Raw genomic sequence first — 25078 nt, 5'->3', positions numbered from 1 at the left:
GGTTTGGCATTTAAGCTTTTTTTTTTTTTTGCAACTATTTGTACAACCTCCTAGTTTCCCCTCATATTTCCCATGTTTTTAGTATCCTCTTAAAATTGGTATAGACACTGGATTAAGAATCCCTTGACCTACAGTCTTTTATAATTTCCTTGGCTTAATTGAAAAGCTTGGTTTGTGAAAATTCACTTTTTTGTTATTTTTCAGGAGTCCCATTTATTTTTCTTGGATTCTACAATCATTTTCAGTTTCTGGGTGCTTTCTCTGAAGGTTCCTCCATCTTCAATTACTTAAACTCCTCTCTGTTGGAGAACTGGAGAGTTCCTCAGTTTCCTAAACAAACCATTCTACCTGGATGCTGTATCTCTGGCTGCTCCAGTCTGCTCTAGAGCCAGATCATAACCTCAGTGTTATTCCCCTGGTCGTCATTTTATCACAGAAAATCCAGGGTCCTAATGAAGCAGCTTTGAGGAGGTAGTAATCAGCTGCTATAGTCAGCGCAGGCCACAAGGTGGAGCCCAAATTGCAGTGAAGTCCTTTCCCGGTTCTGGCCACCTGCTAGTCTACTCTGCAGCCCAGCAGAGCTTCTGCCCCTCAAGTCTAGCCAAAGAGTTAAAGGCAGGATATCTCATTTCTCTGCATAGGTGTAATTTTGAAAGTATTTTTATTTATGCAGACTCCTTGATCCTCCTCCTCTTGTAAAATCCCTTATGGATATTAGCATATTTAATCCTTTCAGATGGCAGATCATTGGGAAGGTTTATTTTATAAAGTTTGAAAATGTCATTTCATTGGGGGAAGGAAACTCAATCACTGCAGGTGGGCAACTTCTAGTCTTAAAGAGAATCCCTGAGAAGTTAGAGTCACACAACAAGTTTGTGTTAGAAGAAGGACCCAAACTCAGATCTTCTTGTCTCCAGGACTGACTCTCTCTTCACTGTGCTATGCTGCCTTTCAAATTTGAATTTAAAAAAAAAAAAGAAAATTAAGCCCCAAAACTGACCTGCAAATTGCATTTTCAGGGGTCTTAAAAGTAACATCAATTCTTCACCATTTTTTGTGGTTGTTATCATTTATTGGATCTACATTCTGCCATCATCAACCCCCAAAATCCCCCATCAGGAATCTGAGAACACTAAATTTATGAAATATTTTGCATTAAAGCTGTATTTAGAAGGTATAATCTATTCCAGTGCTACCTTTCCATTGGAGTTTAGAACTAGAGGATTAATAATAAATATTTAAGCACTTTCTTCACATCTAGCCCTGATTCTTGTTCCTCTTGAGAATACATGAGAGATGAAAAACAAACTATGGACAGTCCCAATGATGGATAGTCTAAGGGAAAAAATACAGTTGAAAAATAGAGTTAGGGGCAAGAGGAACCAAACAAGTTCTGAAATCTATTTTTTTCCACTATCAGTACTAAACACATATGCACCAAATGGTTATAGCATCCAGAGGCTAAAGAAATTAAATGAGTTACAGGAAGAAATAGTAAAAGTACGCTAGTAGAGAATCTCAACATTCCCCTCTCAGAACTAGATAAATCTAACCAATATTAAACAAGAAGAAGTTAAGGAAGTGAATAGAATTTTAGTGAAGTTAGATATGATAGATTTCTTGAAAAAGAAGAATGGAGATAGAAAAGGTTATACTTTTTTCTGAGTGGTACATGATATATCTATATAAGAATTGACTCTAAATTGGGTCATGAAAATCTCACTATCAAATGAGAGAGGTAGAAATATTAAATGTGTCTTTTTTGTATCATTACGCAATAAGAACTGCATTCATAGAAAGGAAGATTAAAAATTAATTGGAATAAGTGGATCAAAGAATAAGTCATAGAAATAATTTCATTAAAGAGAATAATAACATGAGACAACATTCCAGAATTTGTCAGTTACGGTCAAAGCAGTACTCAAGAGAAAATTTATATTTCTAAAATAAGTAAAATAGAGAAAGAGCTAGAATAGAAAACTAGAAGAACAAATTTAAAATCCCCAATTAAACACCAAATTGGAAATCATGAAAATCAAAGGAGAGATTAATAAAAGTGAAAGTCTCAAAATCATTGAACCAACAAATAAAACTTGGAGCTAGTTTTATGAAATAAAGCTTTTTCTCCTCTCTTTAGCTTTCCCTTGTTTCTCTCGAATATGATGGTTTCTTATTGGTGTTAAGGAGGCATTAGTTAATGAAAATGAAGTCAGGAAAAACCAGTTATTCCACTGGTCTTGGTTGAAATTTCCCTGAAAACTTGGAGTAAGGGAAAGTCAATCAGTTGGTGTTCTGTGGAGCTAATTTTAATATTGCCTATCTTTATAGAAAGAAAACGATTGGAGGCCAAGCAACGGGAAGACATCTGGGAAGGCCGGGACCAGGCTACTGTCTGAACATCCCCCAAGAAAGGGATAATTCCACAAATTCAGAAGGCACCAGGCTAGAAGACCCTTTCTGCATTTCCTTTGTGTGAGAGAAAGACAGAGACCATGGGTTCAGAGAGCAAGGCAACTTCTCTGCCTTGGTAGCTTGGCTTTCTAAACCTTGAAGGAACCATTTGGAATCACTCATGCAGAAAATAGGAGGAAGCAGCATTCATCAAGTTAGGAAGAAACTTGGAAGCCAAAGCCTCTTTAGAGAGTCCAAGGGCAAGAGAAGCCATAGACGTGTGAGCGATTTACCTTGGAAGAGTTTAACCAACCTAATGGAAGAAGGATGGCGCGGTCCTCAGGGCCCCGGGCCAGAAGACACCAGGACTGATAGGAAAGACAGAGGCCTGAGAGATGTCCTCCGGCATGGCCCCTCTTCAGCTGTGAATAGGGATGTCTGGATAGTCAGCAGATGATGTCAATAAGCCAGCCTTCACTCTCAGGCTGCCCAGAACCACAATATTAGTGCTGGCTCCTCTTTAATGGAGGGGGGTCCAGAGCCCCACGGTGGGCCGATGGCAACTCATGTCATGGAGGTTTGGTCTCCAGCATTTGAGCTTTGCTGAGAGCCTGACACCTACTGCTCCTGTCACATGGCAGTCGGGCAGTGCCCGCAGCCTGAAGTCCCTAGCGCCTCTGTAAACACTGATGTCATGGGTAATGGAGATGCATTAAATCTATTTCCTGACATGGGTGGCTCTGTTGGGTTTATTTGTTGTCACCCCAGCCATAGCTGTGGGTGGGGGGGAGACAGAGGGAAGGCCTCTCATACAGGTGAAGTGGCATTTATAATGGTCTTGTCTCCCTCACATTGGCCTTTTCGGTTGCAGGCTTCTTGTACAATTGTTAGCATTTGGCACCTGTGACTTGTAGTCCCCTCCTTCTCATCACCCATCACCCTCTAATCTGTCATCGCACAGAAGCATCTGGCACACGGCATGTTCTTAGTGTAATCATCTCAGCTTGTGCCAGCAACACTTGGCAGGCAGCTCGAGGCCATCTATTAAGGCTTTGGTGCAGCCAGGGTCAAGTAAATCCACCCTGGGTGGGGCTAGGAAATGGGACCAATCAGAGAACTCAGCTAGGTTCTACATATCTGAGCCCCATGGCAAGGCACCATGGAGTGGGCAGGGCCAGGCTGTCAGGTGCCAGCATGGCAGGAACTGGCCTTTCCTGGAGACCTCAGCAGGGCCCAGAGCTCTGGTCCCTTAGAGCTAGTGATAGATGAATGGCACTATCTGGGCCAAGGTAGAGGGAGGGGGCTGTGGAGGGAAATGTCTTCCCACAGGGGAGCCTTCATTCTGAACCCACCCTTCTTAGAACCCCCTTGGACCTGCATCAGCTCCATTTCTTTGGGCATCTGGATCTTAGTTAGCACTTACCAGTGTCCCTTGGTCTTGTTTTTTACATTTTTGAATCACTAATATTTCTAATTCTGAAACCTAATCCCACCTTCTCTCTTTCTGACCTAGGGCAGCAAGGTCTTCTCTTTAGTTTCCCAGAACAAACTTCCCTTAGGCATTTAGCCAGATTCCTGAGATCAGAGATCTTTCTTCGGAAAGAATTAGTGTTGGGTCTGCAATAGAGGGGCTTCATCTGTGGTGCTCTCTCAGTTTTTGCAAGGCATTGGGGTTAAGTGACTTGTTCTAGATAATTATTAAGTGTCTGAGGCCGGATCAGGTCCTCCTGACTCCAGGACCAGTGCTCTATCCATTGTGCCGCCTAGCTTCCTAGCCTCCCCTGTGGTGGTCTTTTTTATTTTTTTAAATATTTTTGCAAGGCAAATTGGGGTTAAGTGGCTTGCCCAAGTCTACACAGCTGGGTAATTAATTATGAAGTGTTCTGAGGTCTGATTTGAATTCAGGTACTCTTGACTCCAGGGCCGGTGCGCTATCCACTGCGCCACCTAGCTGCTCCGACTGTGGTGGTCTTTTAAAGAAAGTGCTATGGAACCATGGCTGTTGAACTCTGATGCCTCTGCCTCAGAGCAGGCCTCCCTGAGCCAGGGAAGTTAGCACAACCCAGACCTTTTCTTCTTCCTCCCTACTGAAGGCTCTTGGCCTTTCCTAAGAGAATTTTAACCTTCAAAGGTAGTTTGATTGTTAAAATGTGCAGATCACATCTCTTATGTGAGATATCATACATCCCTCTCTTTCAAAAAGTCATTTCTTCCTTCTTAACATCTTGACATTTTTTTCTCCTGGCGGCCCCAAAACCTAAATGGGAAGAAGGATTTTCTTAGGCAAAAATCAAAAGCTCTAGGGGACTCTTCTCTTTCACATACAAATGAGACTCTATCAGAAGGACAGAGACTTTTGAGTTTTTTTCAGTAATGGTGATGAATCCACATTTACCACTTTTCAAGACTAGTTTGGGTAAAGGTTATAGACAGAAATCGTGGAACAGGATGAATCTACCCATTATCCAATGCTGTAATCAGTTTCCAACCCAATAAAGTCATCCCCAAAAGGAATGGGCCTCCTGGGAGGTAGCTCACCCCTCAGGCTTATCACCCCTTGCTGGAAGTGTGGCGGGCGCTCCTTGGGATCAGGGCCAGGCTACCCCCCCCCCCCCCAGACCCTCTGACTTCTGTACCAAGCAGAGCTAGCCACAGTGAATCTAGACATTTAACTCTGGAAAAGACCTCAGAGGGTATCTCATCTGCTCAAACATCTCCACGTTGTCAATGAGAAAACAGATGAAATCATTTGCCTGGGATCCCACTAGTAGCAGAATGCAGAGCTGGCATTCACTTGAGTCTGAAGCTGGGGCTTTTCCCCTGGACTGGACTGTTTCTGTGGGGCCCTGAGGAGACAATCACCTTTATACACCTCCACTTTTCCATCCTTATTCAGTCATTAATGTCTTGAGATTTAGTATCTTCATGTTTTGGATTAGGACCAGAAAAAAAACCTGTTCTCTGTTGACCCTCCAACCCCCTGCCCAAAGTTAAAATAACAGATCCTGTAACTAAAGCCCCGGAGGCCACATAGCACTAAACTTGACTTGAGAGAAGCAAGCTCAGGTTCCCCGCTTCAGCTTCCTAGAGACTGAAGTACGCCAAGGCCCTGTCCTCCAGCCCTTTGGGGTCTGTCTGGAATCTGGTGGCTGGCCCTTTGTTCACATTCCTCACCCAATTATAAGCCATGTGGGCCAACACCACCCACTCCACCTCCCTATCCTTCCTTTTCAACTGGGCCCCATAACAGCACAGCCCTTGTGCAGCCTCTTCCTGAGCCTGGAATGCTCTCCCCCAGCCCCAAGACGTGTGATGTGGGCTGACGCATTGGGCCTGGCATGGTGGCTCTCAGCCTGACCTGCTTTCTCTGGCTCACCTTGAAACTGGGTCCTGCCAGCAGCTCCAGGTCACCTCCCTCCTCGATGTGGCCCGCTGCGGCTGGCCGTCACCGCAGACCCCTCTGCTAGATGCACGCTTTTCCACAGACCATTAGCTCCGTGTGTGTATAATGTTGTTACTGTTTTGGAGCTGTTGGCTCACACCAACAGGAAATCAGTCCTTCCCTTGTTTACCCAACCTGCTATACCAAAATATAATGTTCCTTCTGCTTAATAAAAGAAGCTGGGGGAGTTGAGAAGAGAAGGTACAGTACAGGGAGCAAGGGAACACAATCGTACCATTTTACATTCATAGAGCTCACCCCAGAACGTGAGACATGGCCCCAGAGGGAGAGATCCCTGAAGTGGGAGGGATAATCATGATTATGAATCTGCCCTGTCTACCTTAGACAGTCAGCTAGAGGAACAAGAGAATGCCTTCCCCAAAAATAAAAACTAATGACCCTGGGACTTGCCTTTTTGTTTTCTCATGTCCCAGGGAGGCAAGAAACAGAAGCTGACGGGCCATCTGTGTGAGAAGGAGTGGACAGGTTTCATTTATCAAACACAAGGCTGGATCTCAAGACCTCCCAAACTAAGTATCTATGATCCTGAAAAGTTGGTGGAACTGCCTAGGAATTTACCCTATTGGAGAGATGGTGTGAGGACAGGTGACCACAGTGCCCCCAGTGTGTTCCCACAGCTGTTGGCTTTCATGCCACCCTGGGTGGGGGCTTTTTGATAGCCCATAACAGCCACAAGACCCAGTTTGTTTCTTCTTTCTCTCCACTGCCACTCTTTCCCCAAGACTAGGTAGCCGATAGATAACTCTTAACATTGCAAAATTTATTTATTCATTATGAAGTTCACCTTAGAGACCTTGTTCAGACCTGTACAATCAAAACTGGACCAGAGGCCAATCTTGAGGCAGAGTGACCTGTGGCAAACATCATTCTTTGATGCAAAGGCCCCAGGCCAGCCTACAGCCCAGGTTTTACCATCCACTGTGTGTTCTCAGGCCATTGTTCTGTGTGACCTATATATACATCCTCACAGACTTCAGGAGCTAGTGGTGACCAGAGACCTAAGTTGCCAGGGACTTGGGACTCACAGACACAGCTGAGTGTGGGTGAGGATCCACAAAGAAGCCTGGGCAGTGGTACAAAGTGTGGGAGCAAATGCACTGACCTCTGCCTCATATTGACTTAGACAACTCTGTTGACTTTTACTCAAGCCGAGTTACTTGAGCTGCTGGCAAAAATAAAACAGTTTATTCTATCAAACTTCTATTGGCTTCATCTCCAGTGCAAAATATGTAAAGCACCGTAGAGTTGGGGCTCCTGGCCATCCTAGGAAGGAAAGCTCCTGTGGAGCCAGGGGATGGCAAGGCGGCTCTGTAGTAGACTCGGGGTTTGCCATCTGCAGGCCCCGGATGACAAAGGTCCAAGCCCAGTGCTGACCATGGGGAACTGTGCACCTCCTGGCTTGGCATCCTCTGTTCCCGAGGCTCCCTGAGCATGGTTTTGTTGCTTCTGGACACTGTCCTTCATCAGGAGGCTGAAGCTCCATGAAGAGGATGGCTCCAGGAAGCTGAGGTATCTGGTGTTTGGGCAGCAGGTGGGGGGTTATGGCCAGGACCTCAGATGAGGTTGTTAATAAGTCGCTGCTGCTGTTCCAAGGAGACTTCCATGTTGGCTCCATAAGCATCACCTAGAGTATGGGACAGTCTGTGAGAGGGGGCAGCATCCATTTCTGTCATCCCCAGGACCTCAACACATACAACTTGTACTTAGTGTTTACCCACCAATCAGTCCTGCATCCTGGCACCCATCCAGAGAACCCCCTCCCATCACCACCTCCTGGACAAATAGACTGTATGAAATCAGAATGAAGAGACTTAGGCTTTGCTATGAATTAATGAGGCTTTGTTAGCCTCCTCAGAAGTCATGGAAACTAATTTCCCCCTTTCACTTCTATCTTCATGGAATAACAGACAACCCAGGATTTTGGAGCATGTTATTGGGTGGAGGTAGCATGACTCCATCTCTCCCATCATTATCAGTGCAAGCAATCCTCCAGCCCTGAAGGGTATCGCTGGCTTCTAATCAGACCTTGGGTCATCCAAAAAGCCAACCTTCTCATTCCACAAGTGCTTATATAGTAAGCAATGAAGTGTTCAAGTTCAGTGAAATTAGACTAAATCAGGAAACTGAAAATTGGGAAGGTTTTATGGCTGGATGACCTTTTTTGTTACCCATCCACCCTTTGCTTCTGCCCTCCTCCCTTCTCAGTCTTTTGCCCAGGATTGCGTAGCTGCAACTGGAAATGAGAGAACCATCTCTGCCACTGCTGCCAAGTGTTGCCATTGTCCATGTGGCAGCTGGGGCAGGGAGAGGCTGAGGGTGGGTGTGGATAGGAGAAAGTGCCAAGGAAAAAAGTCTACCAAAAGAAAAAAACTTGTTTTCATCTTTGTCTGTAGCTGGGAGTATTTGAAAAGGTTGAAGGTGGTGGAAAGGTGGATAGAGAGTGAAGAGGCTATTTCTTGAGAAGGTTTTGGCGAGCTTGAAGGGTCATAGAGGGAAAGTGAGTTCTGGACAAATGTCTGCAGGACTTTGCTAAGGAACACATCTTCCCCACAAGTAATGTCCCTTTTATACAGCGAATAGTCATAATTTGGGACACACTATATGTTCCACTTTCCACAAGGTCAGCAACTTCAACCCGACTAATCTCCAGCCTGCCCTCACAGCCCATTACCTGTGTGACAGGCGTGCAGCCAGACCCGATGCCCATCATACTTGCATTGACACCGCATCATGTTATTGGAGAAATCTGACTCAGCCACCTCAAATTTAGGATTTACAACCACCTGAAGGAGAAATAGGGGACAAAGAAAAGAACATAGAAACTGTAAACAGAGTAGGGGATGGGCACATTGGGTGTTTGGGTAGAAAGATGGAGATAGGGAATTGGGGGGGATTGCAACCCCCCAAAGTGGAGTAGACACATCTAGAAATTAGACTCTATATGTGCTGATAGGACATTCCAGCCACAGCTCATGTTAAACATCCTCTAAGGGCAATGTTAGAAAACTTGATTAAGTCACAATCTCCCTAAGCCTTAGCTTGCCTGAATAAAAAAATAAAGTTGATCATTCTTGCATTTATCTATCTCACAGGGTAATTTGGAAGAAAGAGCAGATGTCTAGAACTTGCTTTCCTAACACTTCCCATCCCTGTATGACCCTTAGAGCTCTCAGGACCCCAGGAGGAAGAAGGTAAATTTGTGAATTATAGTGGACCTGGTCACTGGAATGGACCAACCTCACCTGGAAGATGTAGTCCCCGGGACGCACATCTGTAATGTCCACCCATTGGCAGTCGATATCATGACGATAGGTGTCCCAGCAGCCCACAGTCACCCCCTGTTCTCCAAAGTTGGCACAGGCATAACGTCGTTGTAGCCCTAAAGGAATGTAATGGCAGCTCAGAGGTCTCTGTGGGTTGGGGAAATGTCCCTGAGAAATAGTAGATGGCTAGCTTTCTCCAGTCCTTACCTGAAGAGTGAGGGCTTGGAACAGTAAGAAACTTGAAAGAATGGAAAGAAAGGAATGGGAATGGTGTGAAGAACCTGAGAACATAGACTACTCTGAGAACTGAAGGCCCAGTCACTTTTCCTGAGTTCCACATACCTGTGGGGCAGTTGGTGTCCTCTAGACAGAAGCTAGCCTTGTGTCCTTCAGCAACCTTGGAGCCATTGAGAGTGAGAAGGTCATAGTGGGTGAAGACTTCAATACTGTGATAGTGCCTAGAAAAGAACCAAAGCCCATCACCCCCGGCTCCAGGATAGGGTCTGTTCTGGGGGAACCAGCTCCATCATTACCTAGAGGAGCATAATGACCAAGCGGGGCCAGAGCCGCCACCTGGATGCAGGATGAGTGGCTGGCCCCCAGACCTCGGCTGGGCAGCTCAGGAAGGCTGTCCCTGTACAAACTCCTCCCTAAGCCTGAAAGGGCAGCTTAGTAGGGCAGGACATGGTGAGGGCTGGAAGCCTTAGGACTTGAGGCCGTGGGAGCCAAGATGCTTTTAAGGGGAGCTCTTTCTTCCATGTCAGGCTTTGACCAAATTACTAGTGAGCTTTCCATACTGGCCATAATAACAACTCTGTTGGCAATGTTGGGAATGGTGCTTATTATCCAGGGTAGGACCAAGTCCCAGAAATGCCTCCTTCCCACCGCACCCCTTGCAGCTGTGCCCTAAGGGAAGGTGTTTTCCTATACTATCCTTATCACTATCATTGTCGCTTCCTATGTCACATATCTTTAACACCACTGATTTTCCACCTTCCTCCTTGATTTCTGAGGTCTTCTCCCCTCCCCCCCCCAGTCATTGTGTGACCAGGAACTTGTAACTAAATTCTCCAAAGATCAGCATCCTGGGTGAGATACTTAAGATGCTGGAAAAGCTCTGAGGACCAAGGAACCAGATCAGAACCAGAAGAGTGACCCCCTTCCAAGCACCTTAAAGAAGAAGGTTCCAAATTCAGAGTTGCAAAGGACCTGTCTTCTCAAAAGCCTCTGTGCTCAGGAGGGCTGTGGAGTTTAGAGCCAGAATCTTGAAGAAACAATAACTAAGAATTCTGGTACCTGGAGCTAACTTTCTTTTGGGGGAGGGAAAGAAAGCTGCCAGATACTAGAGACCTAGGGAGAGACAGAGATGCCAGTCTTCTTTCTCTGAGTAGGAGAATGGTCACAAGCATCCTCCATAAAAAAGATAGCATGGATCCTCAATAGGGTCCACCTGTTGATTGGATGGAGCCCAGAGGATCAGGAGAACCAGGTTATTGGGCAGGGTTAGCTGTTGAACTGAAGGCTATCCTCTTCCCCCAAATGCTTCATTGTGTTGAACAAACCCTTCTCACACTGCCTTGATTTGAACTCTGACACGACATGGGAGCACAAAGGAAGGAAAGACTGTGGGGTCTATAGGCATCCTGCCATGACTCTTCAGTTCCTACCTTGGAGAAGGGAAACCTTGAGATCCCCTGAACCCCAGAGCTTAAAGCCTTTCTGATGGGGATGGTTAAAGGTCATAACTGCCTAATACCCACCCCCAAGGCTAACAGAGCACAGGAAACCCCATTTCAGACTGAACCATCTGTTGCCTTGATTAGGAGAGGCAAAGATCAGGCTAAAATGGAGGTGACCACCTGTGACACTGGTGCCAGGTCCAGCTGTGACGTCCAGTCTTGGGTCGGAAGTCTGCCCGGCCAAGGTTGTGGATTTGGGAGGAGAATCGTAGGAGGCGACGATACCCATAGGGCCAGTTCATGTGGTCAGCTGACTGTGAGAGACAGTTTTCCTCATGGGCACAGTACAGCAGACTCAGTGGGCGATCCTCCAAGTAGGCTGTCTCTTGTACCAACTGTGCATTCATCACCAAGTCTGGGGCACCTGGGGTCAACAGAAGACCAAAGGCCAATGGCATCTCCCCACCCCCAAAATAGACCTTCTATCTTGCTTTGCCAAACTGGGAGCAGGGATGGGCTTTTACCTGAATAATACTTTATATGAGTACTAAGTAGTCCTTAAGAGTTTACAAATTGCTTTTCTGTATATTCTTATATAAGGTTCATAGCAAGACTGGGAGACTTTATAATACCCATTTTTCAGTTGAGGAGACCAAGGTTCAGAAATGGGATGAAACCTTTTCCCACAAGATCACACAACTGCTAAGAAAAGGAACCAAGTGTCCTGACTCCAGGGCTTTTTTTCTTTCTTGTCATTCATGATTTCATCAATGAACAGACCTTCCCTCCTTTTACCTACTGACCTGACTCTTTGAATGAGATACAAAGAGATCCCAGACCTGACCAAGGGCTTGAAGCTCCCTTCACTCCCCTCCCTCTATACCGGGAAGCCTGGCCACAGGTAGGGGCAGTATCTGGACTTGAGAACAACCCCCACAGCTCTTACAGGCTAGGAACCGCATCCCTTGCTGTCCAGCCCCTCACCCATGGCCCATAATCTCAGTCATACTCACTATCTGTACAGGTGACTCCTGCTGGAAAGCGGCCAACCCCTTGTGAGCAGTGAACAGGTCCATGCCTCTGACACTGCTGCAGGGCCAGCTCTGAGCCTGAGCAGCGCACCCCACTCATCACCACCTTGCCAGCCCCTGGAGTGCCCTGCCAGTACCAAGTATCCTGGAAAAACAGTCATAGCCATATCAGTCAGCAAAGATCACCTTGCCACAGGTATAGAACAGGAGGGTCACATTGGCACAAGCTTCAGGGCCCAGGGACTTTATCAAGGACCGGTGTGCTCCCCCTACCCCCTGCCCCAGGATTCCCATGAAACAGATAGGGAAGCCATCTGGAACCTACCTGAATGGCATGGCTGGCAAAACCCATGCCAAGCTGCCTACAGGCCACCATGGCCTCATTGAGTCCCCACAGGTCACTACACACAGTTCCCCATCGAAGGACCCCATTCATCTCCACCAGAACCTCCACCAGGCCCTCCTCTGGACCGCGCCCACCAGCCAATCGGATCTGCAACAGCCAAAGCTGTGTGAATAGCAGTCATCTCCACCCTATATGGTGGTAAAATCCATGAGTAGATAAGGTATTATTGGAGGTTGCTGCCTCTGAGACCATCTGCTGCCCAGATGCCTCCTTTCTCAGAAGACCAGAAATTCCCACCATTAGACAACATTCCCCTAAGATTAAGTTGTTTTTTTTAAACAGGAGTGTGGTCTCTATTAAAAACAACAGCAAAAAAATATAACCATCTGGTACTTAGGAGAAAATACCTGCTTCCTTTTAACTACTAATGCAAAATAGTTGGTAGCTAAAGGTATGAGATCTGACCATTATGAGATTAGGTAGAGGATGGTGAATTTTCAATGGGAAGGAAAAAGTGCTGAGGAGGGCCAACCTTAGAGGGGATAGCCCCTATTCTGGTCAGCAGAAAGACCTAGAGCCAGGGAATATAACCCCAGAAGCTGTCACAGGGGCAGGATGCTGAGCGAGACTTGGTTGCGGTTGCATCAAAGACAAGCTGCCTCCCCCTAGGTTTGTCCAGGAGTGGCATCTCACTGTGGAAGCCTTCTGGGTACCCTGCTGCTTCCAGCCCTGGCTGACCTGTTTCTGGAAGTCCATGTTAGGGATGTTGCATCTGACAGCAGCATCGTTCTCATGCTGACAGCCACTCTGAGAGGCTTCCTGAGCGGGGCAGTCACTGAGGGCCCTCTCATAACCCCTGCACCGCACTTCACTCAGGTGGATGGGTCCCAGGCCTGTACAAGAGAATAGGAGAGTGGCATTCAAACTCTCTATGGGTTCAGATTCTCCTTGAGATGGTACCATTTGGGGTCTCAGTTTCCCTCTCCACAAAATGGAGAAGCACCTACATTTAACACTTTATACATCCTGCATCATAAGCTCCCCAAGACTGCATTACCCCAGTTGAGGCATCAGACCCTACCCTAGGGCTCCTCACTCACCTTGGCCCAACTGAGCTCCAAAAAGGGCCTCCTTGGCAGAGCCATAGCCCAGCTGGCGACACAGGACACTGGCAGAGATCAAGTTCCACTTGTGGTCACAGATGGTGCCCCACTGGTCATTCATCAACACTTCTACCCGGCCCTCACCCACCTGGGCCCCAGCCCGGAGCCGCACCTGGGCCTCCTGAAGAGAGAGAACTGGAATGAGCGGGCAGCTTAGAAGCAAGGATGGTGTCTAGATGGGACAAAGCTACTGGGGCTGGGAAATGAGGAGAGCCGGGGGCTGGGTCTGGCTCTGCCATAAATTTGGTGAGTGATCTTGGCAAGTCATGAAATGGTTTGTTGTCTATAACTGAGGCTATTGGCCTAGAAGACCAGCAGGGTCCCTTCTAGACATTAATCTTCTGTGATGCCAAATCTTGCACCTGCTGGAGGTTGATAAAACATCCTTTGAAACAGTCTAGTACCATAAAAAGAGCATCAGCCTTGCGCCACACACTATCTGGACAATGGTCTCTCCAGCCTCATCTTCCTCATCTGTAAAATTGGGATATTTCCAGGATAAATCCTTACAAAGCCTACCTCTCAGGGTGGAGGTGAACAAAATATTTTGCAAAATTTAAAGCTCTTTGAAAATATGAGCCATTTGGAAATTGTTCCTTCCAGGAGCAACCTTCCCCCGTGCCTGAAAAACCTGGGAGTCTCTGGGAAGTAATTTCTGAGCTGATGGGGCTTCCAATGATCCTTCCAGGGCCACTTGTCTTCTTCAGGAATGGCCTTCCTTTTCCTTCCCCCTAAAAAAGCCTCACCTCCTTGCGACGGGCCTTCCCCTTGGGCCGGTGGAAGCGGGGCCCAGCCACACAGCTGACCACAGCATGGATGCCTGTTGGGCAGGCCGGCCGCAGTTTGCCCTTGGCAGGAGACACTTGAACTTCACACTTGGCCAGGTGGGGCTCCGTCCCCAGGCAGTTCACCCGATGGATCCAAAAGGAATTCTTCTTGGTCAGGCTCCTCAGCCTGCAAGATAAAGGAAGAGAACATGGGCTTCCTGGAGAGAGGCAGAGGCAGGGGCAGGGGCAGGGGCAGGGGCAGGGACAGGGGCAGAGGCAGAGGCAGAGGCAACAAGGGAAAAGATGAGGCAAGGATAGGAATGAGCAAGAGGAAAGGGAAGTGGAAGAGGCTGACACCTCCACCCATTTTCCCCACTCTTCACCTGGATTTGGGGTCCTTCATCTTCATATTCCAGAGTTTCCTGCAGTTGAAGAAAACTAGAGGTGAGGATTTGGATTGTGGTTATGTGGACCCTTCCCTTCTATGCTTTCTAAGTTGTTCTGGGGACAAGTTTTATAGTTGAATGGAGAGGGCCAGGTGATCTGGATTCAAATCCTGATTCATCCTGCTTCCTACCTTTGTGTCCTTGGGCAAGTCATTTAATCATTCTGGGTTTCTGTTTCCTCATGTGGGTGTTGGGCTCCCTCTGAGATCTTTTCAATCTCTAAAACTATGGCACCTGACTCAATTCCATCTAGTCCCTGAATTCATCTTTACCTCCACTGCCTCCTTTCATTCCCCCTGGGTCCATGTGAAAGAAAGAAGGAAAGGAGCTGCCTTTGAAAGAAATCTACCATCAAGGTGAAGGTCACTGGTTCTAGAGAGACCAGCAGCCTGAGCTATAATCATAGCTCCTGGGGCCTCCCAGGCTGGTGACTGAGTCAGCAATGGCCCAGACGTGCAATTAGCAGAATTTAGGCCAAGCTAGGGCCTATGTCCTGGCAGTAACCAAAGTAGGAATCACATGATTCCCCCTTCATTTGAGTTATATTGGTCTGCTGGGCAGGCAACGTGCACGTGAGACTGGAACATGAGGCAGAGCCACATGGAACAATTCAGGAGAGAGGACGTACTTGGAAAAGGAAGAGAATTCCCAATTCTGTGAAAAAGGCTTGACCCTTCATGGAGCTGGCCATTTGGATGGAGACTCTTGGCTAGTTTTGAGTCACCTGACCTCCAGCCAAAAACACCATTTAGACAGCACTTTAAATAGATTTGAGTAAGTCCAGATTTTTTACTTGGGAATTTAAACATTCTCAACAAATTCTTTTAAATGTTACCATTTTCAGTTTCACAATTAAACTACTCCCATCTCTATCTGTATTTTTATACTCTCTATCTGAACAGTTCCAGGTTAAGCTGATAGCTGTAAATTGAAGAAAGTCAGAGTGCTCCCAGGCTAGGGTCTGGCTTCCTTCCTACTATGTGAAAGGTCTGAACTCAGAACATCCAGCCTAGGTCCACACTTAGCCTCAGCTCCAACACTCAGACCCTGACCCTCAAGGTTCTCCTTGCCTGCTGGTACTCAGGATCTCCCTACCTGTAGAAGTGGGTATCGACTGGCACCTCACTGGGGAAGCCCAGCATCCCGCAGATCACTCTGCTGTTGTTCATGGTCCAGCTCTGGTCACATACTTGCCGCCAGTGGCCTTCGTATTTCACCTCCACAGCACCCTCCAATAGGGGGTTCTGCCGTTTTGCACTTGCCAGTATGGGCTTGATCCGGACCTCCTCCAGTCGTCGTCCCTGCCCAGGTACACAGGGTCACAGAGACATTAAGGGTATAGGACACCTGAAGAGAGCCCTATATGGAGTCTTCTTTCCCTTCCATATTGTGTGTTGAGGAACTAGTAGCTCCTGGGGCTAATGAACCTATGAACCAGTCTCCACTTCCCCTTATCTAGTCCCTAGATCTTCCATCTCTTTCTGGGATCCCCTCTGGCCCTAGAATTGCCTTGTCCCAAGCAAGACCACTATGGAGAGAGTTTTTCCCCTTCATTCTCCCTTTCCCTCTTCAGGTGGGCTGAGGGTGGTTGCCCTCAGGCTGGCAGCTCTCCCACGTACAGAGCCCTGCCCTGCTTGCCCCTGGTTGTTTGGATGTAGCTGTTTTTAGCTCTGGGATGTTTGTGATGGGAAGAAGCAGCAATTGTGGCTAGCTGTGTGAGTGAAAGAACCCCCGCTTGGCCTCCCGCTTCTCCCTGCCAGTTTGTAAGCTGCTTCCTCAATTCTCAGTAACCCCAGCCTCTTTCTTCTCCAAGTTGCCTCATCCCCAAGAAAAGATGCTCACTGGCCTTGGGACTGGGCTTCTGCCTTCATCAGAGAAACAGCCCAAGCCCAAGAATCTCTCCCATCCCCATGCTTTACTCTCTGGTCTCCCATCAGTGTATTTAGAAAGCATCTATTCTGACCAAGGCAGCATTCTACCCTCTGACAAGAACAAGACAATAGATAGATAGATAGATAGATAGATAGATAGATAGATAGATAGATATAGATATAGATATAGATATAGATATTCCCAGTTCAAGGAACTTCCAGGCTACTGGTGAGACCTTACTGTTCAGACTCAGAGGGGACCTTGTTTTCTAGGCTCTCTCCTCACCTGTGGCCCCAGGGTCTGGGAGGGCCTCTCTGAGCGGTGGCCAGGCAAGCGCTGGGGGTGGCACACGACTCCAACATCTTCGGAGTGGCTGCAGTCACTGATGCCCCACCCATTGAACCTGCACTCTGCCAGGGAGCTTTCAGTACCCACGCAACGGACATTATCCATCCAGATATGGCCTATGGGGAGGAGAAGGTGTGGATGATGGCCAGAGGTCCATAAAGTCATTGGTCATGGATCCCACTTTTTTTCCCTTAACCTTGAAAAAAATCCCTAAACACAGTGATTTTCTTTAAATCAATCAGTCCACTAGTACTTAAGTGAGAAGTACGATGCCAAGCAGTCAGGAATATGTAAGGTATGAGAAAATGGGACAGCATTTGCCAATAAGGATTTATCTTTCAAATAGCTAAAACCAGAACTTTCAGGCTTATAAAACGCTTTATTCATATCTCATTTCATATTTACAATAACCCTGTGAGATAAATGTTATCAGCTCCATTTTACAGATAAGGAAACTGAGGTTGAATAAAAAGGTTCTGAGTCTTGATCCTGAATTACACAGCTAACAATCTAGAATATGAGGTAGGAATCAAACTTAGATCTTTCTGACTCTAACTCCAATACTTTATCTATTATGCCATCTTAAGAGAGCTATCTCTCTTATTTTGGCCACGGACCTTGAAGATCTCCCTGAAGACCCCCAGTAAGGAGACTAAGAGAGAGAAGGGAAAAGGAGGGGTCAAGGGAAGTTAAGATTATTAGAAGGGATGCTCTGAAGACGATCTAATCTAAACCCCTCATTTTTCAAATAAGGTAACTGAGTCTCAGAGAAGTGCCTTGTCCCCAATCACCCAAAACCCAAGTACTTTGCTATTTTCTCTGCTAAGTGATGCAGCTGCTCAGCTCCTACTCTCTCCTCTCCTACATCCTACCCATTAGAGCACTGGCATGAGCTCAGCCCTGGAGAGAGAGTAGCCCCTGAATCCTGGTGCCTGGCACTCACCTTCCCCTTGACCATATTTGGCACTGTGTGCCCATGTCAGAGCAGACTCAAAGCCAAGCTGGCGGCAGGCCACATTGGCCTCCGGGAGGCTGAAGTCATCATCACACACGGTGCCCCACTGGCCCTGGTGCAGCACCTCCAGGCGTCCCTCCTCAGATTGGCTCCCAGCACCCACCAGCCGCAACTTAAGGGATCCCAATGACTGTTGCCAGCTTACAGGGGCCTGGCATAACCACAGCAGGATCAGAGAACAAGCAGGAAGTAAAGGCCACATCAGGGTAGCTTCAGAAGCAACAGGGGCTCAGGAATCTGGGAAAATAAACAATATGTTGATGAGGAAGGACCCAAATCCACTTGCGTCAGTAGAGGCTTTGTCTTGTTTGGGAATCCCAAAGTCTCAGGTGAAACCTCCAGCTTTTCCCCACTTAGACAAGATTTCTCTACTTCTACGAGATGGTTTGGGAGATAGTACTCGGGCACACTGCAACTATTGACTGACTAAGCCTAAGGCGGCAATCTGAGGAGCACATCATTTCCACCATTGTTTCCAACATTTATGGAGCAATGGCAGTGCTGGGCTGCATCCCCAGAAAACTGTCAAGGACCTTTGTCTTGTGTGGAAACCATTCAGAAACAGAGGAAGGGAGGGAGTACTCTCTGGCTCTTGGGGATCCTGTTAATTTGTCAGTTCTCATCAAACTAGTCAGGAGAGGTGCAGCAACATTATCTCTTGCTGGGGGGGTGCTTATCACCACCCCCACTATGACATGGATGGGAAGCTGGAGAGGGGATGCTTCCCACCCTCTGTTTTTGAATGTGCCCTGGAACAATTGAAGGGGACTCATCAAGGTTTGGGCTCCTTCACTGAGGGTCCCCCCAAAAGATCTGAAAGTGTTTCTTGGTTCCGGGGGCTTGGCAGAGACCAAACTGGCCTGTACCATGTGATTTATCAGATTGCCCAGGGCTGACCCTCCGTAGAGGTGGGATAGGTGGCCACCTGATGGGGGAGGAAGACGAAAGGACATCCACCCTTGAGCTTCTCTCCTCCCACCTTGCCTGAGCTGCTCAGCAGGAATACCTTCTCTGGGTTAGACAAGAGAAGAGAGGTGACAGTCTCCAGAAGCCCCCCTTGCATGCTGAAAATGCATTAGTATTCTGACCTGGAGGGGAGTGGAGGGAAGTTATCCCTGTGATCCTCCTGCCCCAACACACACCTGTGATTTCATTGAGGTCAGGGAAACTCCCTCTACCAAGGAAGAACATCAATTCTGAGGCTGTATTACACTCTTAGAGTGCCTTGGCTCAGAGAGGTTGAGGTATTTGTCTAGGGTCACACAGCTACTCTACTCTAAAGGGGTAACTTGAGCCTTAGTTTTCCTGATTCCTATCCCTCTCCCTTGGCCTCATACACTTTAAAAGAACATTTCCTAGAAATACTAGAAACATTTCTTATTAATAGTGATACCAACAGAGTACAGTTGGCAAAGGCAATTTGCATACACTGTCTCATTTGAGTCCCACAACTCCCCTGAGACAGTATCATTGACCCCATTTTACAAAACTGAAGCTTTGAGAGCTAGAGAGACTTGCCCAAGGAGACACTTTAAGTTTCAGGACTGGGACTGGTTCCCAGGTCTTCTGACTACAGTTTCAATGATGCTCTTCCAACCCCAAGATGCCTCCATTAAAAATTTAGAGAGTAGTGGAGTAGTTTATCTAATTGTAACCTTGGGCACAGAGAATGGGGACTGTGAGTTGGATTTGGAGGAATCAGATCTAGCCAAGAGGAGGGCGGCTGTAGAGAGGAGACAGAAGGGCAGGGAGGGGGAGGAGGGCAGCCAGGTAGGGGTTAGCTGGATAGAAGTGGGAGATGCAATATTTGGGGAAAATAGCAACAATGAGCAATTCTCCTGGCTCCCAGGGCTCTCCCTCAGCTTAGAATTCTAATTAAGGTTAAATTCCCTTTCAGCAAAAATTTTGTTTTGAATCGTTAGATGAGTTCAGCTCATGGAAGTCTAGGTTAGGGATCATCTGTTCCAATCCCCTCATTTTTAGAGAGGATTCTGGGATCACATCTTGGGTACCCTTATTGCTGCCATCTTGATCCAACCTCTCACATGGCATCTGCTGGGATATTAAACCATCCAAGAGTCAAGAGATCTAATCTTTTTGGACCAGCTTTGCCAACAAACTACAGTTTCTCCTCCATTCATATACCACCCTCAACTTGGTGGACTGCAACAAGAGGGAAATCTCTGTGGAGGCAAGGTCCTAAGTTAGAATCCTTATTCTCCTACATCCTTTCTGGGAGAAACCTTGAGTAAATCATTCACGATCAGAGCCCCGTCAATGAAATAAAACTATGGATCTATGAATCCATGATACTATCAGCGAAACAAAAGAAATGGACTCATATTTCCTACTATGGATCTAGTATACTAAGATCTTCCAAACACTCTTCTTTGACCATTCCCCCCCCACCCCTGCTTCCCATTTCCTCCTAAGGAATAAGTACTTTTGTATGCCTCCAATTTCTCCAAAAGACTGCAGCAAGACAAACAAAAACACATCTCATTCTTTGTTTCTGAAGTCATTCTTCCAGTCAATGGGGCATACCTGGCATAAGATGCTGCCAATGGGTCACTCCGGGTCCCTCTCACCAAAAAATGAATAAATAATCACAGAATATGTGAGTCTCCCCGTGTGGTAAGAGTGGCTTGGAATGGTTAGTGGACAAAGAGAAATAACACCTTGGTCAGTTAGTCACCAGCTTGGATCTGACCCAGAAGAAGAGGTGGATCTTCTGGTGGGTGGGTCTTCAGTGTGGTTTGTGGCTGCCAGCTCCTCTGCACCCACTGTGAAGAAACTGGAAAAAAAAGAGATGGCGTGTAGTAGAACATCATTGATGGATAATATAGGGAGAAGGAAAGGCACAGCTGTGGGCTGGTGGTTGAGACCTGAATAATCTCAGTCCATCTGTAAGATGAAGGGTCAGAATTGATAAAGGGGATCCTGGGTTAGATGACTCCTAGGATCCCTTCTAATACCATAGCTAGGATACAACGGTGTTATAAACTCTATAACCCCATTTGTCTCTAACATCGATTCTAAGGGGGAAGAAGAGATTTCATTAGAGCATCCTTTTCCTTCACTTTCCTCACTGAATAGAAGTTCATCTAGCCACCGACCAGCCTGGCCCCTGTTCTAAGCACAAAGATCATCAATTTTAGAGGTAGTAGCGACTAATCCAATAGGGTCAAATTCAAATAGAAATAGGTCCTCATGGATCACATACTGACTTTGAAAACCACACATTGACAGCATCTATATTACATTATAGCTTTATTTATTTTGCTAAATATTTTCCAATGACATTTTAATCTACTTCCAATGCCCAGGAGTTTTGTCTCAGTTTGACAACTCTGATCATTCCAACCCAATTTTTCAGAGGAGGCTGAGATTCAGAAAATAAGTTACCCAAGTAATGAATAGCAAAGTGGGCATGAGAATTCAGATCTCCTGACTTACTGTCTATGATTGTATCTTCTCTTATCTCTGATCCCCTGCATTAGTAATGATGTGTCACTCTCTATGTCTCTGTTCTGTCTGAATGTCTCTTTATCTCTTTGTCTTTGTCTCTCTCTGTATCTGTCTCTGTACTTCTGACTCTATCTTTTTCTGTTTCTCTCTCTCTCTCTCTCTCTCTCTCTCTCTCTCTCTCTCTCTCTCTCTCTGTGTCTGTCTGTCTCTGTCTGTCTCTGTCTCTCTGTCTCTCTCTGTCTCTCTCTCTCTCTCTCTCTCTCTCTCTCTCTCTCTCCCCCCCCCCAGTTTTTTCATATTGGTATCAGTGAGACTGCCTGCCACAAACTTTCCAAAGACCTGCTCAACTACAGACACATCTCTACATCGGTGCCCAACCCAGGTTGGTAACTAACTGGCCAAGGTATTCTTCCTTTTGTATACCAAGCAATTCCAAGTCAGGATTCAAACCCAGATCTTTGGATTTCAAATCTAGTCAGTTCTCTTTCTCTGGCTCCATGCAGCTCTATCTCTACTTTGTGTGGGCTGATGGGGTGAGGAAAACAGAGACAGTTAGAAATAGGAAAGGGAGAGGGTTAGAGCAAAAAGGAGAAAACAGGAGAGGAAACAGAAAGGAAAGTTGAAAGAAAGCAAAGTTGAATACAAAGTCTCATCCACTAAAAGAAGGCAGCAAAGGAAGGTCATGAAGAAGCAGGGCAAAGCAGGCCTATAGGTAATGGGATATTAGAGAGAAAACGGGAGAGGGACATGTGAGGAACAGGTCTAGGGGAGAATGAATGAAATTCCACCATGTTATGGACTGATTTATGACCCTGGCAGAACTGTGTAAGAGCCCTGGGGTGGGTGCCAGCTTTGAGCTGAGCCAGGACACAGTTCCCAGGCTGGTTCCAACTTAGGGTAGAATGAGGCACCTGCTCCATGGGCTTTGCCAAACAAGACTGGCACCTGGCCTGACCTGACTGAATAGGACTATTGGGTATGGGGGAATCCCAGTGCCTGCTAGGAGCTGGGTGATTAGTGGGAGGGGAAAGGAGGTAGTTTGGACCTGGGGATCTCAGGTCACTGGTGCCACCTTTTTCCTAGAGCCTCCTCTCAGGTGGCAGCTTTGGGTTGCTCCCCTTAGTCCAAGTCTCCTATGGCATAAGGGATGGAGGAAAGTCAAGCTGTCTTTAGAATCATAATCTATAATGTCAGAGAAAGAAGGAACTTTTGAGATTTTTGAGTCCAACTTCATTTTATAGATTAAAAAAAACCCCAGAGGATCAGAGAGGTGAGATATTTTACTAATAAGTGGTGAGGTGGGGTGGGGGGGATGAAGAGTGAGACAAGAATCCAGATCTTCTGATATCTAGACTGGTCCTCTATCTACTCTGTCATTCTATTCCCTAACCTGGGATTTAATCTGAAGTACCTTTCCTAGGTTAATGTTCTTTCCAGGGCAACATGTTCTCTTTAGACAAAGTAATTTTTTTAAAAATGGGATTTAAATTACATGCTATTCACTACTTTGTAACTCTCTAAGGACATCCTTTCTCTCTCTCTCTCTCTCTCTCTCTCTCTCTCTCTCCCTTCCTCCCTCCCTGTGCTCTTCTCCCCCATGTCTTTCCCTGTCTCTTCTCTCTCTCTGCACCTTGTCCCTGTCTGTCTGCCCCTTTCTCTTTTTCTTTCTCTCTGTCTGTAAATGTACCCTACTTTTGCCATGAACTTTTGCACATTGCTGCCAACCTCCAAAGGATGTCTGCATCCTTTGCCCAAAAACATCCACAAAAAAGTTAGCCATAAAGAAAGAATGCAAACTAGTTCAATCATTTTTACCACTTGGTAACAGACATAATCCATTAGCAGCAGCTTACTTAGGACCAGTCCAACCATACAATCCAACTTGCTGAATAAGAACCATCCCCCATTTTTTCTGTCATCCAGAACTTTCCTGTCTTCCAAGTTCACATAGCTCATTCAATCGTGCCTTCATCCAGTATTCCCTGCCAGCATACAAGAAAATTGAGCGTCAGTGGGGTGAGTGAGTTAAGAAGTGATCAAGACTAGCCAGTCAGTCAGAGGTGGACTTGGGGCTGGAATCCAGATGTCTGGATTCCTAGGTTAGTGCGCCTTCCAGGGCAACGTGTTCTGTTTAGACTTAACCCCAAGTTATTTAAAAAATAATAATCCTCCAAAGCTCAGAGTCAGACAGGCAGAGAACAGAGAACTGGGAGAGATAGAGAGAGAAACCCCCAAAGATGAAAGAGGGTGAGGGGGGCGTCCAGTAGAAAACTGGACAGCTAGGAGGTCCGGAATACTGACTCAACACTTCGTTGGTTCACTCACCAGTTGGAGCACAGAATGGGTCAGGATAGCTCTGCGCTGCTGCTGCTGCTGCTGCTGCTGCTGCTGCTGCTGCTGCCACTGCTCTGTTACTGTTGCTGTTCCTGTTGCAGCTGCTGCTACTGTTGCTACTATTGCTGCTGGGTGGCTTCCCTCCTTTCAGGTAAGTCTTGGAGCTGTCCGGGGCCCTTATATCCTGGCTCCCTTTTCTCTCACCCCCTCCTTCTATCCACCCTCCCCCCCACCAGCCCAGTCTCCAGAAGCCTAAGGAATCCATGAGGAGGGGCTGGGGAGGAGCTTTCAGGGCCAGAAGCCCAGCCCAGCCCAGCCCAGGCCAGCCCAGCCCAGGCCAGTCCAGCCTCCTGGTCCCAAACCTGAGCTACCTAGGGCCTGACTCCAAGCTCTCCCACCTGCACCCCACCAGCAGGACTACCTCACCAGGCGGGGCAGGGTGGGGCTCAGGGAGCTGAGCTCTGGAGCTTTGAAAAGGGAGAGTGTGATTGGGGAGCCTGAGGCTGGAGGAGGGAAAGGAAAGCCTCAGCTCTGAAGGGCAGGGGAGGGGCTTCCCCAGAGTCAAAAGAGGCTCCCCTTCTCCCTGGGGTCCAGGCTCCTGGTGACACTGGCATGCCCTTCTTCACCCCCTGAGTGTTTTTTTTCTCACGACTTGAGGTCTTGGCAAGTCAAAGGCAGCCCAGACCCCAGCTTTTTGGAGGCTATTTTCCAGTGTTTAATTTCTATTTTCACCAAAGACCAAAGGGAAGGAAATAAACATAAACAGCAGCATGAAGAATCGAGGTCAGATAGAGGGAAGCATTTCCTGGCAGCGGGAGTTTGTCAAATATTGGAACAGATTACTTAGAGAGGTTGTGAAATCCTGCTAGAATTTGAAAGGAGCTTTAAAAAAGGGATTTGTATGACATGGTTTAGCTGTGGTACTGTCCAAAAGGTGGGAAGTATAGACTTAGTCCTCACTAGGAACACAAAACACTTGTTGAACCCATGCTACATTTCTACCCTCCTTCCTACCCTCCCCGGATGTCTTTTTATCTCACTCCATGGGGAAACTGAGCCCTAGATCAAGGAGAATCCTGAATTAGTGGCTCCTGTTTCCATCTGACTTTGTTACTACTGGAATAACTGGCATCCTTATCCTCCTGAATCTTACATCTTTTGCCATTCATTCACTAGGGGCCTTTGATGTTCCCTCTCAGAGGAACATCTATAAAATGGGGAGAAAAATGAGCCCTCCAGCTACTTCCTTCCTGAGCCCCAGAACAGGATCTAGACCTCTTTCCACTTAGGTGAGCCCCTGTCCTCTCAGGTACCTTTAGTTTAACCTCTGCCAGCATCCCCTCCCCATCGGCCAGACCCCTCATCCATGTCTATAGCCACTCTGTCCTGTCTGTAACCCTGCCCCACCCCAGATGGAAGTGAAATATTCCTCTAGCATGTCCCTGAAATGAGTCAACAGGAAAGAATGCTTCCCAACCTGGGTCAGTTGCTG

At 47.0% G+C, this 25078-nt stretch overlaps 2 protein-coding genes and 1 long non-coding RNA gene across 5 annotated transcripts in view; 2 read left to right on the top strand and 1 right to left on the bottom strand.

Annotated features, from left to right (window-relative positions):
- R3HCC1L (R3H domain and coiled-coil containing 1 like) overlaps positions 1-9727 on the top strand; it is a 125754-nt gene extending 116027 nt beyond the window's left edge. For 2 of the 3 annotated variants that reach the window (XM_074233188.1, XM_074233189.1), the window contains exon 8: positions 2329-6249. In XM_074233188.1, the coding sequence (XP_074089289.1) occupies positions 2329-2396 (68 nt within the window). In that variant the 3' untranslated portion in view covers positions 2397-6249. The other variant, XR_012477842.1, reaches the window with a different exon arrangement.
- On the bottom strand, positions 6505-23828 carry LOXL4 (lysyl oxidase like 4). The gene is made up of 16 exons (XM_074233190.1): positions 23578-23828; positions 20329-20578; positions 17713-18021; positions 16707-16885; positions 15645-15850; positions 14487-14525; positions 14083-14290; positions 13274-13457; positions 12912-13066; positions 12153-12320; positions 11810-11972; positions 10977-11220; positions 9460-9575; positions 9097-9233; positions 8526-8637; positions 6505-7478 (listed from the first exon to the last, which is right to left on the bottom strand). The coding sequence occupies exons 3-16, from the start codon at positions 17984-17986 to the stop codon at positions 7408-7410; spliced, it is 2256 nt and encodes a 751-aa protein (XP_074089291.1). The 5' UTR covers positions 17987-18021; positions 20329-20578; positions 23578-23828; the 3' UTR covers positions 6505-7407.
- Positions 23437-25078, top strand: part of LOC141521071 (uncharacterized) — a 45960-nt gene continuing 44318 nt past the window's right edge. Inside the window, exon 1 of the long non-coding RNA XR_012477843.1 lies at positions 23437-23737. This is a non-coding gene — a long non-coding RNA (uncharacterized LOC141521071). The remainder of the gene's footprint in view (positions 23738-25078) is intronic.

The sequence above is a fragment of the Macrotis lagotis genome, chromosome 4 (assembly GCF_037893015.1).
Source record: "Macrotis lagotis isolate mMagLag1 chromosome 4, bilby.v1.9.chrom.fasta, whole genome shotgun sequence".
Classification (NCBI taxonomy): domain Eukaryota; kingdom Metazoa; phylum Chordata; class Mammalia; order Peramelemorphia; family Peramelidae; genus Macrotis; species Macrotis lagotis.
The sequence above is the reverse complement of the archived record's forward strand: the minus strand, read 5'-3'. Positions and strand labels throughout refer to the sequence as shown.

Bases quoted from the DNA above. Each gene is read 5' to 3' on its own strand.
- LOXL4 (XM_074233190.1), bottom strand. From the start codon at position 17,986: ATGTGGCCTTTACTTCCTGCTTGTTCTCTGATCCTGCTGTGGTTATGC. The intron at 11,221-11,809 runs GTGAGTATGACT...TGTTGACCCCAG, and splicing joins AGGAGTCACCTGTACAGATA to GTGCCCCAGACTTGGTGATG. The intron at 9,576-10,976 runs GTGGTCACCTCC...GTTCTTTTCTAG, and splicing joins ACCTGGCACCAGTGTCACAG to GCACTATCACAGTATTGAAG.